The 17,054-nt window shown below is 44.7% G+C and overlaps 1 protein-coding gene across 1 annotated transcript in view; it reads right to left on the reverse strand.

The window, feature by feature from the left end:
* Positions 1-17,054, reverse strand: part of astn1 (astrotactin 1) — a gene marked incomplete at its 5' end in the record, with an annotated part of 390,125 nt that overhangs the window by 175,693 nt on the left and 197,378 nt on the right. The window contains one exon of the mRNA XM_079284766.1: positions 15,714-15,841. Coding sequence (XP_079140892.1) covers positions 15,714-15,841 — 128 coding nt within the window. The remainder of the gene's footprint in view (positions 1-15,713; positions 15,842-17,054) is intronic.

Raw genomic sequence — 17,054 nt, forward strand, 5'->3', positions numbered from 1 at the left:
AAAGGGGGTAATGTCTCAAATCTATTTGCTCTGCATCCAACTCACACAAACATATGGAAGCCCAAAGGGGGAGGTGAGAAACGTTTCTTTTGTGGTGATCCAATGTCTAAGTCGGACCTAAATTGTTTTCCGTCCTGTGTTTATTCCATGAGAACAGGTAAGAAACAAAGGTTTGCCAGGATAATATTCATATGAGTGTCTTTTCTTCTACATAATGTGCTCAGAACCCATCGATTCAGCAGGCAGTTTGCTCTGTGCAAGAGCTACACACAAAATCATTTTAACCAGGGCCCACCTGGTTCACAGATGCTTTTTTAATTGTACTTTTAGCAACTCAGGAAGCCTGGCAAAACCCTTTTCTCAAGTCTTGCGCGCTGGAGAGAAAAGTATTCTAATCAGAATTACAAAATGAATCTTTTCTCTCTCTCACGACTTCCGTACAAATCCATCTTCTACTGGGAGATGTACAGCTCTTCTTCAGCCTCACTGGTGGAACATGCTGACCTCTGATTGAACTCCGCTGATATCAATCTTTTTTTTCTGTAGGTCTTGTTCCATGAGAGGTCTTTGCATCAAAATCCATTGAAGTGGAGGAGTTATCGTCCATAGCAGTCAGGCTGCTGCACTGTTCGTGCATCAGTGGTTGCCACACTGGGATGATAAAGATGATTGACTTTATTTCACTCATTCATTTTCAAACCTACATTTAAATCAATAGAGCATCAGGATAGATCATTGTTCCAGTTGAATTATTATGCAACCATAAGCTGTTACAAATGAAATACTGCTGCATACTCTGGCCCTCTGGTTTGATGCGACGATGTGAGGAATCTCTAATTGTGCAAAGATAATGGGACAAAAGAAGAGTTAAGTACAAACGGACATCAAGAAGGAAGAAGAGAGTCAAGGAGAATTAAAGAAACGTCACTCAATATGAAGCATCAGTGAACCAACATTATCCATTTCTTTCTGTTTTGAATTATACATTTTCAGAATATCCTGCGGCTTTGGCGATATTGTTTCTTAAGATCCAATAAATCTCATTAAAGCTGCTTTAGACTCGAGAGGGGAGCAGGAAAGATGCACGAGCAGGAAAGATGCACGAGCAGGAAAGATGCACGAGCACGGTTCCTCTGCTTTTAAAGAAGCAATTTACCAAAATAAATAAAGAAAGAGTGAATGAATGAGAGCATCCGTACAGCATCCAAAGCACAAGCAATGAACAATAAAGATGCATCTCTACTGTTTCGCAATTCAATTATCAGACAAGTGGTATAAAATATGTTTTTAAAGTGTCATCATTTGGAGGTCTCCTGGGTACAAAAAAAGTCAGTTGAATTATTTTAAAGTGACACATTTTTTTTTTACTTTTAGTTCCCTAAAACTCCCAAAAAGCTCGCTCCAGCATGTGTCTCGGTGCTGAATAAATTATTGCTCCTGCATGTTTTTCAAAGCATGTTAAATAATTGCTGCGCTCCTCCAGCACAATCTGCGTCTCCGCTCCACCTTAAAGGAAAGAATACAATAAACGTGTGCAGTCCACATCTTGACGAGAGGGCTGCCGTAGGGGGGGGGGGGGGGATTTGTTTTTTCTGCGGAGAGAGACGAGGGCCCCCTGACGACGTGACCTTCCCTCGCTGCCACCAATTATATCAAGGCCTTATGAAATATAGATGATGTGCCATCCCGGCACTGACTTATCTTAAGGCTCGCAGTGCAGGGGGAGGGTACCGGAGAGGCCGTGGGGCAGAACCCGAAGGGGAGGCGAGACCAGGGGAACACGCCAACACAAAGGGTGACTTGATGAGGACAGCTTGGCCCTGCTCCGCCTGAAGTAGAGAGGAACTAACAGAGTCCCTCTTCTAGAGGGCCGCGTGATCAATCCAAATCCAATCAAGGTAAATATGAAAGTGCACTGATCGCATTGATATTCATTCGTGCAAAACTGCAATCCGGACCAATAAGCATGTATTATTAATAGATAGGAGCCCAGTTTGGAACAATTGGCATTTAAACTTTGTGTCTTAACCTTTCAGCATAAATGTCAAGTCACATTTTAAGAGAAAAGGTTCATCCAACAGTGATTTCATACATTTCAGCTCAAGTGTATAGATATTTATATGAATATAAACCCTCAAACGCGGTGTGGAAAGTGATCAGAAAATGAATTTACAAACTTTCTTGGCAAGACTATTAATTTAATCAAAATCACATTTCCGGGACCGTGGAGCCTTGTGTTCAATTATAGTTCTTGAAAAGGAAATCGGCAGGTCAGACTTCAGAAATGCGAATCGGCCAAGAACATTCATATCTTAGGTTTGTTGTTTTCTTCTTATTTCATTGTTTATGATTATTATTTTTTAAATTCCTTTATCTGATGCGTTGAGTGCATTGATAATATTGGTGTCTAAATAATAAGTAAAACTGCAGTAGACACCTTTATGTACTAATTTAGCGATGTACCAGTCAACAGAAAGTTCTAAAAAGAGAACCTCTGAGGGTCGGGGCCCGATGGCAGCTGCCAGCTTTGCACATGAAGTAATTCAAACGTGAAGTCAGTGTCACACCTGGAGCCACAACGCATTGAATAAATGTCCTCCCAAAATAATATCCAGAGCAGCAGTCTTCACATCCGTCTGTCTCCTTTGAAACTTCTCCTCTGAGCACCTGAGCTCTCGTGTCGGCCGTTTCCTCAAACTGGGAGTAATCCGAGGCTCTGACGGGGGGAACGACCGCAGAGCCGCCGTGACTGTCAGGCTCGACCTTTTCACCTTTGGCATTCTGCTGCGTTACATCTTTCTGAAGATGCGGCCATGTGATGAACGGACCATTGACAGACATGTTGGTTTGAGATCAGATCAGTCTCAATGTCAATGAATGCACACAGAGATGCTTTTTTTGTAGAAGTATATTTGTCAATCTCAGTTCTTCACATTTACTCATTTCTTTACGTTTCAATAAAACTTTTTTTTAGTGTGAATTGAAAAATATATCTTTGTGTGGAGAGAGTCATTTATATATAAATCACAAACATTACTGAATGCTTCTGTGTGTTCATTAATAATCTGACCACATGTGTGTGTGTGTGTGTGTGTGTGTTGCCCCTCATTCGTTTGCTTGTTGGGACCTCTTCTTTTGTTCTTTGCTCTCGGTTTTCCATCCATCGTCTTTCCTCTCTGTCTTTCCTACTCCCTACCATCTCTCTCTCTCTTTTTTTAGTCCCTTTGTCTTCCCTCGTTCGCTCCGTTATCTCTCAGGCTCCATCTTAGGGGAAATCTGCTTAGCAGCCCTTGAGCATATACTTGCTTTCCAATTAAATCAAGATGTATTTGCCTTTCAAAAGCTTCCCTTTCCTCACTCTCTCTCCCGACGGAATAATTGATGGAGGTCTCCGGCCCCTCCGTGATGAATGGCTTCCGAACCCGAGGATGAATAGGAAGATGAATGATTTCACCCCTTTTGCGAGGGCCAGGAGAGAGTCCGTGAAACAAGGAGTGCTGACATTGTGACAAATACACTGACCGCGGCAACCGAACCTGGCCCGATCAGCAAGGGACGGAGGCTCGACAGACGTTGGTCTTGCCGACATCCACCGCCTCGGCACGTCTGTCTACCCAACGGACAATTACCCGAGCCTCGCGATTAACTGCAGGCGCAGCGATAATGCTGACGGCCTGCCAGCAGACGAGTGGAGGGGGGCGGCGAGCCAGCGGGCTGAGGTGGGAGAGCACAAGTTGGACGGTTGGATTCGTGTGTGTGTGTGTGTGCGCGTGTGCTCGGTGGAGACGTGGAGGCCAAGAGAACAGGTGCAGTAAGGTGAGAAGATGCCCCAGGTGACTTCATGTGGATGGTGCCACCGCTTTCCCTGGCCAAGATTTCTAAGCCGAGACAAGTTTTATCCTCCGACTTCACACAACTGGAGAGATGGCAACTGTTTATGAGAATAAATTCAATCAGAGTGTGACGGGCCATCTGTTTTAAAGGGCCAATAAGTGAGATCGTCACCGCCCTGTAGAGCATAATGATCATAATGGATCCACGTAGAGGGGGGGGGGTTGATCAGTACCAATAGCTCACTTTGCCAGCTGGCTTTCAAAAGGTTTCTGTACTTAACGCTTGTAACAGCAACTTGATCCATCCCAGTTGAGTTGGTCGGACTAAAGAGCTACAAAGAAAAAGGTCAATGAAACCAGTGTATGCAGTAGAGTGCACACTTCAGCCTCACGTATTTACGTGAAAAGTGGGAGGGCCAAAGTGTGTGATGCCAAATCCAAATACAGCTGGTCTTAAGACGTGTAACAGCTCCCTCACTATTGGTGAAAACATAAACCAGCACAAACAAAACACAGTTAGCAACATAAACCAGCAGGACACATTAGAAACTAACACCAATAAAAATAGCATTTGCATTTTGGAACATAAAACAGCACACTACTCAGTTGAAATGTGGGCCTACGCGGCACACATGCTGCCTAGAGCGGCGCTGTGCAGCCGGCAACCAGCACATCCGGTGAGCTCATCCTCTTTCAGCGCAGCTGGGCAAAGTTAAATCCTGGAACTGTGGAGTATTCACAGTGCAGCCAAACTTTAGCTCAAATTGTCAGCATAGACATACACATAAGGTTACTGTTTTGTTCAAATTTTTGGTCTGTTCAGGCGATATCCTCTCACTACTGTGAGCGGGGGAGAAAGAGAACTCTCTGACAGCTTCCAGCCGCTCGCAGCAGCACCATCAGCCATTTGAAGAGCGCTCATCCTGACAATTGTGCAACTATAATGCATAACGCTGGTGGTTTGCAGGTCGGTTTCTCATCACGGGTTGGCTGGGTGGAGGTTCTAAAAAACCCTGACCCGTCCATAACTTCTGCTCAGTCAAGCTGTCAGAGCTACAAGGGAGCCCACACTGTCACTAACTGCACGTCGCAGCTGGACGATGCTCTGCTGTAATTGGCTCGTTTGCCTCTCAGCATAATGCAAAACCATGTGTTATTCTATCTATTCACATGGTAGCGGGGGGAAGGGAATAACGGATCTTAAACCTGGCCTTATTCTTCTAAAGCCATGACTGATTTCATTTTTGTATCCGTCTACTTCATGAATACAAATCTTCACTCTTCTTTTAGCACTGTTTTACACACGGAGATGACAACATTATCGATACATACATGCATATTTTAGTGACTTTTGGGAACAAATAATGTGACTCAGTTGTGAGGGTTCCTTTGTAACTGTGATTTATTGACCATGAATTGAATATCTCCCCCCCTGTGAATGGTAACAGGCACACACGCGAGTCATAACTATTTGTGTGTGTCGGCTATGGAAAAGATCTCCATCGTGATTTCGTGAACACGTTTTTAATGCAGCACAGAGCAACAAACAGGACACACTACTGCTGCTGCAATCACACTGAGAACAATTGGAGTGGAAGAGGGAAATGTTTAAAAACAAAAGAAATATTCACAACAATGTGCCAGAGAGAATAAAAGTGCACCTGCAAAGTTCCTCGTGATAAAATGACTCAACAACACAGACCGAAGGACACGAAGCAGACAATGAAAGGAATGTGATGCCATTGTACTTGACTGCATCATATTATACGTCGTTGCTGTTATTTCGTTTACCTCACGGTTTACGGTCAGAACATCAACTCCACTACGGAACACACTTGAAATGCCTGAAGCAGCGAGCAGCTGAGTGAATGCCTGTCAGCTTTCATGAGGCATTTATATGATGCTTACATCATTTCTGACAAGGCGGTGGGACATTGTCACTTTATTGAGAAACATCTAAATATGAAAGAGCTCGCGGGAAGTCCCTTCTCTCCTCCCATCACGCTGTTACGGAGCTAATGGCAGAAATTGGAGCTTTTATTTGCCTCAGGAAGGTGTCAACACATTGGATCTAAACTCATTATTTTTGCTGCAACCGGAGCTCTTCAAAAGTCTCCAACTGATGGCATGATGGAAAAGTGTTGCCAGATGATCATTCAAGCAGAATTCACACCACACTACAGAAAGCCCCCAACGAACTCCAAAGGGAATCCGCTCGTCAACCTACAGGGACAGAACAACAGCAAGTTCCTCAGCGTGTATACAGGACCACCCAAACACATGCTCACCACTGACCCAGAGACCAGTCTCCGCTCATCAAGCCAATTACCAGCAGAGCCAACTTCTCTCCACAAATCTAGTGTTGTGGTTCATCAAGTTTGGTATATTATTCATTTTCTCTGCATCGTGGCTATGAACTATTTTCCTTTAACTTACACATTTTTCAATTCATTTTATTAAAAAAATTGACAGTTTTAGAATTAGAAAATTTAAGTTTTAAAATTCCCAAATAGGTATATTCAGACGTTTTTTCTTCATTGAACTTAAGTCTATCACTTTGCCTAAAGTTGGGACATAACATGTTAAATTATGTGCATTCAATTCATTTTTTAACATGCAATTTTAATCTGAATTAATGTGTTCAATTTGACACTCTCAGGTACTACACTTTGAATGAACTGTCACTGCATTACTGACTTGTGTGGCGTTTTGTTTAGGCCTCGGAGCGCGTGATTTTAGTACATTTTAAATGTTGCACTAATCTAAGTGCTACTAAATCTGTGTGTGACAGACAGACAGACAGACATACACACAGACAGAGAGAGAGACAGACGGACACAGAGAGAGAGAGAGAGAGACATACGGCCACAGAGAGAGAGAGAGAGACAGACGGACACAGAGAGAGAGAGAGAGAGACATACGGCCACAGAGAGAGAGAGAGAGACAGACGGCCACAGAGAGAGAGAGCGAGAGACATACGGCCACAGAGAGAGAGAGAGAGACAGACGGACACAGAGAGAGAGAGAGAGAGACATACGGCCACAGAGAGAGAGAGAGAGACAGACGGACACAGAGAGAGAGAGCGAGAGACAGACAGTGACAGACACAGAGACAGACATACACACAGAGAGAGAGAGAGACAGACGGCCACAGAGAGAGAGAGAGACAGACGGCCACAGAGAGAGAGAGAGAGACATACGGCCACAGAGAGAGAGAGAGAGACAGACGGACACAGAGAGAGAGAGAGAGAGAGAGAGACAGACAGTGACAGACACAGAGACAGACATACACACAGAGAGAGAGAGAGACAGACGGCCACAGAGAGAGAGAGAGACAGACATACACACAGAGAGAGAGAGAGAGAGAGACAGACATACACACAGAGAGAGAGAGAGAGAGACAGACATACACACAGAGAGAGAGAGAGAGAGAGAGAGAGAGACAGACAGACACAGAGAGAGAGAGAGACAGACGGACACAGAGAGAGAGAGAGAGACAGATGGACACAGAGAGAGAGAGAGAGAGAGAGAGAGACAGACAGAGACAGACACAGAGAGAGAGAGACACACTGATTATTTTTTTTTGATTTTTAGAAAAACCTTTATTTTACCTCAAACAATATGAACAAACAAAACATCGTTGCCGTGGCAATGGATTAGAAGCAACTCTTCACAACAAAAACAAAACAAAAAACAATCAAAAGAGTGTCTTTTCACAATATGTACAAGAATCGTTGAGTTCATTCAGCTCTGTACTTAATCCTAGATCTGAAAACTGATCTGTAGAGTCAGGAGTTCAGGATGCTCCTGCTCCGCCGGTTGAGTCCTCAGAGGGTCACAGCATGCTGCTGAGACCTGGAGTCCTCAGAGGGTCACAGCATGCTGCTGAGACCTGGAGTCCTCAGAGGGTCACAGCATGCTGCTGAGACCTGGGTCGTGCCGTCCTGGATGCCCGTCCTGGCTCCGTCCACCAGCGGTCCGTGAAACAGCCGGTGTGGGGACGTGGGCCCCGGTCTCTTTACTTAGCTCCATCTTTGTTCATCTCTTTCCTTATTGTCTGAACTATCTTCTTTAGTCTGAAGCCTTCCTGCTTCGTGAGACCTCCTCTGTCCTTGCTCCTCATGTGCGATCTGACCGAGCTGGAGAGCTTCTCCTTGTCAGAGAGGTAGTCCTCCACTCTGGCTCCTTTCACGTTCTTGCTTTTCTTCAGATACTCCTGTATCTCCTCCACGCTGTATCCTTCAGAGTCCTTACAGCTGCCGGCCTCGTGTTTAGAGGGCTCACTTTCATCAGCAGCGTCTTTCTCCAGACTGGATTCAGCGTCTTTCTCCAGACTGGATTCAGCGTCTTTCTCCAGACTGGATTCAGAGTCCTTCTCCAGACTGGACTCACTCTCAGCAGCTCCTTTACTTGCTGTCGTTGCCACTTTTTTGGCCTGTGAGTTTCCACGATTTTCCCCCTTCTTTCTCTTCAGCCGCGGAACCTTGAGCTGCTCCTCGTCTTCCTCCATATCTACCTCACTACCTTCCTCCACCTGTCCTCCAGTACTCTCCCTCACTCCCTGCAACCCACTTGTCTCCTCCACCCTGACCTCCTGGGCCACACTTGTCTCCTCCACCCTCACCTCTTGGGCCACCCCCGTCTCCTCCACCCTCACCTCCTGGGCCACACCCGTCTCCTCCACCCTCACCTCTTGGGCCACACTTATCGCCTCCCCCCTCGCCTCCTGGGCCACACTTGTCTCCTCCACCCTCACCTCCTGGGCCACACCCGTCTCCTCCCCCCTCGCCTCCTGGGCCACACTTGTCTCCTCCACCCTCGCCTCCTGAGCTCCACTTGTTCCCTCATGTCCATCCTGCTTGTCCCCTCTGCCCTCCTCCTCAGTGCCTTTCTGGTTCTGGTCTTCATGAGAACCGTTTTTCCCGGGACACTCTCTGCTCATATGCCCTTCTTTCCCACAGCTGTAACATTTAAAATCATCAGTCAAAGTCCTCTACCGTGATTTTGAACACGAGGTTTACCTCCCTGCTCCTGTTGTTGGGGATCATGCGGACCTGTCTCCTGTGAGACACTACGTGTTGTAACAGCGGGGACTTAAACCCAGAGGACATTCTCCTAACCGGAGACACCACCTTCCCGTGTTTGGCCAGCTCTCTGATGATGTCATCGTTCCTAATGAACGGAGGAACGTTCGATACGGTGACTTGTACTGCCGGTGAGCTGAGAGCGTAAGCGGGTAGGAAAAGCTTGCCCACCTCGACCCCGTTATCCGCCACCACTTCCGCGGCTTCTACGCAATCTAAAAATACGACCACAGCGCTGTTCATCCGTGCTGCGGACTTCACGCTGCTGTGGCCGACAAGCTCACCTACTGCCAGGCTGATCTCCTCCACCGAACACCCGAACCGCGGCGGGATCCGCACCCCGTGCTTCCTGGTCAAATCAATGAGGCTCATGGCGGCGCCTAGCCGCCGACAGCTTGCGCTGATCGGCTACAAACACCCCCAAACAAAGACCCTAAAAGTGCACACACACCCCGTGAACCCTCCACACTACACTACACTATCATCCCCAACAGTACCCAACGAAGAAAAATGTCGAAAAAAACGTTAATTCTCGCCCTCAAAACTCCGCTGCTGCAGCTCCGCACACCTCCTTCCACTCAGAGAGAGAGAGAGAGAGAGAGAGAGACAGAGAGACAGAGAGAGACAGAGAGACAGAGAGAGACAGAGAGACAGAGAGAGAGAGAGAGAGACAGAGAGACAGAGAGAGAGAGAGAGAGAGAGAGAGAGAGAGAGAGAGAGAGAGGAGAGAGAGAGAGGAGAGAGAGAGAGAGAGAGAGAGACAGAGAGAGAGAGAGAGAGAGAGAGAGAGAGAGAGACAGATACAGAGATACAGAGAGACACAGAGAGACGGACACAGAGAGAGAGAGAGAGACAGACGGACACAGAGAGAGAGAGAGAGAGAGACAGACGGACACAGAGAGATAGAGAGAGAGAGAGACAGACGGACACAGAGAGAGAGAGAGACAGACAGAGACAGACACAGAGAGACAGAGAGACACAGAGAGACGGACACAGAGAGAGAGAGAGAGACAGACGGACACAGAGAGAGAGAGAGAGAGACAGATGGACACAGAGACAGACACAGAGAGACAGAGAGACACAGAGAGACGGACACAGAGAGACGGACACAGAGAGACGGACACAGAGAGAGAGAGAGAGAGACAGACGGACACAGAGAGAGAGAGAGACAGACAGAGACAGACACAGAGAGACAGAGAGACACAGAGAGACGGACACAGAGAGAGAGAGAGAGACAGACGGACACAGAGAGAGAGAGAGAGAGACAGATGGACACAGAGACAGACACAGAGATACAGAGAGACACAGAGAGACGGACACAGAGAGAGAGAGAGAGACAGACGGACACAGAGAGAGAGAGAGAGAGAGACAGACGGACACAGAGAGAGAGAGAGAGAGAGAGACAGACGGACACAGAGAGAGAGAGAGACAGACAGAGACAGACACAGAGAGACAGAGAGACACAGAGAGACGGACACAGAGAGACGGACACAGAGAGAGAGAGAGAGAGACAGACAGACAGAGAGACACAGAGAGAACGCACCTTTAGGATCGCAACGAATGACGACATGTATGAGCCTCAAGACGCCCAATCAGAAGAAGAATACACGAGTTGTATGAAAAGGAGAGGACGACTAAAGCGACGGCGTTACAACGTGCACCAGCTGTTGCTCTCACTGGAGACTACTGGACATCGCTGGGTAACCATAGTTACCTCGGAGTTACAGCATTATAGTGATGAACAGTAGAGCTGCATTCACATGCTCTGACTGTCATGAAGACAGACATTTAGCTGAAACGTGCTGAAACATTTTATTCCTGTTGCACAGCAGTGGAACATTTCACATACAGTCACACACTGAGCACACAGAGTGAAGAGATAGAATTACTGTGTAAAGGAATACTGCTGTTAAGAATAACCTGATGTGTTTAAAGTGTTTGCAAACCAAATGTTATTGACCTTTTGTTCATATTGTTCATATACATATATACATATATATATATATATATATATACTAGGGGTGTAACGGTTCACAAAAGTCACGGTTGGGTTCGGTACGATACAGTGGAGCCACGGTTCGGTACGTTTCGGTACAGTAGAAAACTATAAATGCCAGAGAAATTTACTTGATTTTAAAATATATTTATTCATCAACTAACATCATGAAGTTATTCTTTGACTTTGAACAATGATGGAACTATACCTGAGTGACCCATCTTCTGGGGTGTCTTCTTAGCAACACATAAGCATAAAAAACAAAAACTGCTCCTTAATGTTATGTAGTATTGTTACTTACATCTTGTATTGTTACTTACATCTTGCAAAAGAGGTTTTTAATCTCAATGGGACTACCTGGTTAAATAAAGGTTTAAAAGAAGAAAAAAAAGAAAAAGATTTTTCTTTTTTTTTTATTCAAACGTATTCGGTTCGTCATGCGTACCGAACCGTGAGCCTCGTACCGAACGGTTCAATACGAATATGCGTATCGTTACACCCCTACTATATACTGTATCTACCTATATTTTCTTTTTAGTTTTTTTTCTGTCAAGCACTCTGTTTCCTTTTCTTATTTTTTACCACGATTACTGGAAAAAACAACAACTTCAGCACCTGGAAGATTTCACGTGTTTCATCTGCTCAATTGAATTAATGTATTGTTTTTACAATAACAGCAGTTGAGGGAAATCAAAACAAAATACAGAATGTTGCTGCTTCACCAGAAAAGCAATAACGAGCCTCCAGGGAAAAGTTTCACTTCTGTATTATCAGCACTTTTGTGTTGTTTGTTTTACAAAACATTGAAAGTTCTGTCATTTTTAGACATGAGGGTGAATATAATGAATAAGTAATATATGACAACTACATTTAATACTGTTTGATTCATGGGAGCTGTAGTTTCATTCAAATCTAAACAACTTGCTGTTTAACTTAAAATCACAAAGGTTTCAACTTTTGTGAACAAGTGCTGCTATTGAACCAATGCCGGTCTAAGGGACGTCAGGACTGCAGCTCTCTGTTTGCTGGATTGTCTGATCTTTCCACATCCCCCTTTTCTTTGGCCCATTCTCCATGCTCCCCCCCCCCCCTCTCCCCCCTCCAGCATCGGTTCGCTTTCTATGGTCGGGGAACCGGAGTGGAAACCGCACTACTGAGCCCCCAGAGTGCGCTGTGCGCTGTCTGTGGCACCCTGCTGGACGCTTTGAAAAGATATTTCAATTCATGATATTACTCTTTCATAAAAAAAATTTGATGTGCTGCTGCGTCGACCTCTGTTCTGGGCCCGGTGAGCGCTGTGAGCCCAGGGGCGATGTAGGGATAGAGAAAAGGTTTGAGCTGTGCACAGAGAAAGGAGAAGGGGGGGGGGGGCTCATGGACCCAGCAGAAGTTTCATTTACATTAGAAAGGTTTTAATATCCGCAACTTCCAATGAAAAGGCAGTCACAAAATAACCACTGCCGCTTCGTCGCCATCCTGTCACCCCCCCCACCCCCCGTTACATCAGCAACAAGCGATAAACCCGTCTCACATTCAGAGGCAGGTACACAGGTGCCGGGGAATTGAGCTTAGCCAGCAGGCTGCCTGAATGAGGCATTTCCAGGAAAGAAAAATATGCTGAATTATATTTATTAATTCCACTCTCTATTGTAGTGCTCTCCACCGCACTCCGAACACAAAGGGAAAAAACAGGTTATTACTCATGCAGGCAGAGCGGCGGAGGAGATCCTCTCCATTACAGAAGCCTGCTCTTTGCAGAAGTCCCGCATGTTCTACAACTTACGTCGGCTCTGAGGGGAAACAATAAGAGGACCATTATTCTCGGCTTCGCTCAAAATGGAGTGGTTGTTTATGAGGTTTTCGTTCTTTGTATTCCCATCCGACTCGTCAATCAAACGCTCGTTTTCTGTGATTGCTCTGCATAATTTCAAACATTTAGAGGCCAGCGCTGTAACGACCAGCAGCGTAACGACTCGCACAGCACAGTGAGGTCGAACTCTGCGGATAACGAGGCGTCCAGACGGACGGGTAAAAATCGTTGGCCTTCTGGAATCGCTTGATAGATATGCAGAGCCAGGATTCCTCTCTGGCTGTATGGTGTTCAAACATTGCTGCCATGTGCTGCACTGGTAATATAGAGAGCAGCGAAATGGCGTCTGACTGCCCCCCCACTAATGAATCCTGACACACACACAAAAACACACACACAAAAACACACACTCTTCCCAGTAGAGCAGGGGTCTCAAACTCATTTTCACTCGGGGCCACATCAGCATCATGGTCGCCCACAAAGGGCCGGTTGTAAATGTAACTACTCGTAACATATTGTTAAATAACTCATTCACAGTTTAAAGTAGTCTTCAATGTACTCACAACACATTTCCATGTCAAATGTACAGTAACCAGCCAAAGAGCTGCTTCTACGACTGTGTGTTTAAGTATCTCATCATTTTGACTTTCTATTTCATAATTTTGACTTTCAATCTCATCATTTTGACTTTCTATCTCAGAATTATGACTTTCTATGATAGTTATGACTTGCTATCTCATAACTTCGACTTTCTATCTCATAATTTCGACGATGGGGATATATTTATTATCATGTCTAACTAACAAATTATTATTTTCTTTTTTTTTCTTTTACTTTTTTATTTATTTTTTTGCTGGCGGATTCGCGGGCAACATAAAATGACGTGGCGGGCCGCATTCGGCCCGCGGGCCAGGAGTTTGAGACCCCTGCAGTAGAGATTTTGCTCATGTTCTAACTATTTTCTCTTCCCATTCATGATTGAGTTGGATGGTGAGCTCCCTGTGAGTCGCACTGACAGAAACAGAACAAAGGGTGTGTGTGCGTGTGTGTGTGTGTGTGTGTGTGTATATATATAATATATATAGATAGAGCAGGGCCTCAGGTAGCTGTGGTCTGGCAGTAAATATGAGTAAAATACGAGTAAACATGAGTTTTGTTTGCACGCAAACAAAACTCATGTTGTGCATTTTTTACAAGATTATATTTTTACAAAATAGACACAATTATTCGGACAGAAACATTGAACAGTCTCATCCAACTCATCACCCTTCACGGCGGTGAAGTTCGGGTCCGTTTCATCAGGACTACACTAGATGGCAGAAGCTTAGAGGCCACAGAGGCCGCAGACTGATACGAATAAAAGAAACGACAGTGATTGGCCTCGCTGCAGAGTTCCAAAAGTTGAACTCGTTTTTGAAATACTTCAAGAAGTTTGATTTGTTCATCCTAAAGTTCCCCGAGCTAGATGGCAGTGAAAAACAACAGATTATATTCGGAGAGTTGACATAATAGTCACGATAAGTTTGATGAACACATAATTCAAACGTCACCAAGTGGGACAAATAATTTGTTGACATAGTAGTTTATTAATAACACACACGTTTGGATAGTTTCGTGTTGTGTTTTGTGTCATATCCATGCTGTGCTATTGGTATTATTCATGCATTATTGATATTTTTACCTTTTTTGTATTTCAGAGAAAACAGATATGTAAATTGCTACCATTCATTAATTCACAAACTTAAAGACAGCTTGGTTTCTGGCAACATGTTGGATATCTGACGATGCAGCACGCTGCTGACACAGCACACTGTGGGTCACGAGTGGAAGCTCTGAATACAGTACAGATCGTGAGCATGAATGTACTGTTTCACTTTATTATTCTCCTCTTCTGACTCGCCTGTCAAAACTATGAAACTTAAAGGCCAGTAAAGAACTAAAATGTCAAACTACACATCTATGTCTCACGCCAAGAAACAGTGCATCCCCATGACGATCGAGACTAACCAAACAAGTGAAAACCCAATCCAAATGTAACGTGTACAAATACATAAAAAAGAAAAAGAGATCCAAAAAGGAACGGAAGATAGTCTCCACCATGTGAAATAGATTCAAGGATAATGATCCGCTTAAGTCGACCCAAACAGACCAGATCACAACACTGTCTTCCAGAAATGTAAATATTGTTTAAGGTTAGTGAAAGACTGCAGTTTAGGTTAAATGAGGATGAAGTAACACGTCTCATCTTTGGCTTCAAGTCACTGTTTTCAGGATCAAACCAAAGACCCCCTGTCCCTCAACAAGTGCTGCGAGTCTCTCAACAGAACCATGAATAAGTTGAATCATGCTTTGTCTGCTAGAAGCAGATGTTGTATTGCAGGAGTGAATGTTGTAGGAAAACAAAAAGTAATTTAGTGACTTCTCAGAACATCAATTCCCAACATTTCAGATTTAGGTTGATGCGAAAACGTAATCTGGGCCGAGTTATGTTCATTCCTTGAAAAACATTTGCTTGTTGCAACTTGGTAGGAGACAGGATTGACAACACTGCAGCCACAAGGTGCTCCAGCAATCATCAAGAAAGCTGCGAGGCCGCTTGGATCTACAAACATAAGATGCGAGAACAAAACCCCACCAGCACCCAGTAAAAATGGAAATCATTTGAACCCAGCCAGAACCGGTCTCAGTTATTGTTAACCCAGTAGGATATCTTCACTTCACTAGGGCCCATATGAATGAAGTCCACTACACTGGGTAACTTCCTATACTCGCACTAGCCATGGCAAACTGCCCGAACATTATAAATTACTAAAATCTCAGAATGTGTTAGCAAACGCCTCGGGCGACTCAAACAGCATTCCACATTGGTTACCAAGCCCGCTGATGTTGACGTTTCTTTTTTGAGTAATGAGGATTTCTGACAGGCCTGTGATGAAGCACTATCGCACAGCTGCGAGCGTGCCGAGTGAACCGTGGAATATGGTCTCATACCTGTGAGGTACTCTGGGTCGGGGACGGGGTCCGACAGCTCCTCGTGGCACTGGACCTCCGTTGGCACCGATGCCACCGCCATGCCATCTGGGAGCTGCTGCTCGATGCCGCGGGCAAAGTTCTTCTGCCTGGTGTTAAGAGACGGGAGAGAATGGGAGGTCCCGTTCAGAGACAGAATCACTCATCCAGACATAGGGAGGGAAGAAAACCAGATGCAAAGAGGCAAGTCGGATGGATAAAAGGAAACGGGGAGGAACAATAATGAATGGGAGCTAAACTAGGGTGTGAGAGTGGCGGGACAAAGGGGCTACATTTACAGCATATGCTTCAGCCAGCCAAGTTCTTTCAGCGTCATCTTTTTTTAAAATTGGAGGTTAATAAAGCAGGGACAAAACAATCTTTTTTGCTCAAAAAATTCTGCCTCACGTGTCTCACGTGTTAAGTTTAAAAGCAGAATGTCTCATGTGTTCAGTTTAAAAGCAGAATGTCTCACGTGTTCAGTTTATAACCAGAATGTCTCACGTGTTCAGTTTAAAAGCAGAATGTCTCACGTGTTCAGTTTACAACCAGAATGTCTCACGTGTTCAGTTTAAAACCAGAATGTCTCACGTGTTCAGTTTAAAACCAGAATGTCTCACGTGTTCAGTTTATAACCAGAATGTCTCACGTGTTCAGTTTATAATCAGAATGTCTCACGTGTTCAGTTTAAAACCAGAATGTCTCACGTGTTCAGTTTAATTAAAACCAGAATGTCTCACGTGTTCAGTTTAAAACCAGAATGTCTCACGTGTTCAGTTTATAACCAGAATGTCTCACGTGTTCAGTTTAAAACCAGAATGTCTCACGTGTTCAGTTTAAAACCAGAATGTCTCATGTGTTCAGTTTAATTAAAACCAGAATGTCTCACGTGTTCAGTTTAAAACCAGAATGTCTCACGTGTTCAGTTTAAAACCAAAATGTCTCACGTGTTCAGTTTATAACCAGAATGTCTCACGTGTTCAGTTTATAACCAGAATGTCTCACGTGTTCAGTTTATAATCAGAATGTCTCACGTGTTCAGTTTAAAACCAGAATGTCTCACGTGTTCAGTTTAAAACCAGAATGTCTCACGTGTTCAGTTTAAAACCAGAATGTCTCACGTGTTCAGTTTAAAACCAGAATGTCCAGAATGTCTCACGTGTTCAGTTTAAAACCAGAATGTCTCACGTGTTCAGTTTAAAACCAGAATGTCCAGAATGTCTCACGTGTTCAGTTTATAACCAGAATGTCTCACGTGTTCAGTTTAAAACCAGAATGTCTCATGTGTTCAGTTTAAAACCAGAATGTCTCATGTGTTCAGTT

The sequence above is a fragment of the Melanostigma gelatinosum genome (assembly GCF_949748355.1).
Source record: "Melanostigma gelatinosum genome assembly, chromosome: 15".
Classification (NCBI taxonomy): domain Eukaryota; kingdom Metazoa; phylum Chordata; class Actinopteri; order Perciformes; family Zoarcidae; genus Melanostigma; species Melanostigma gelatinosum.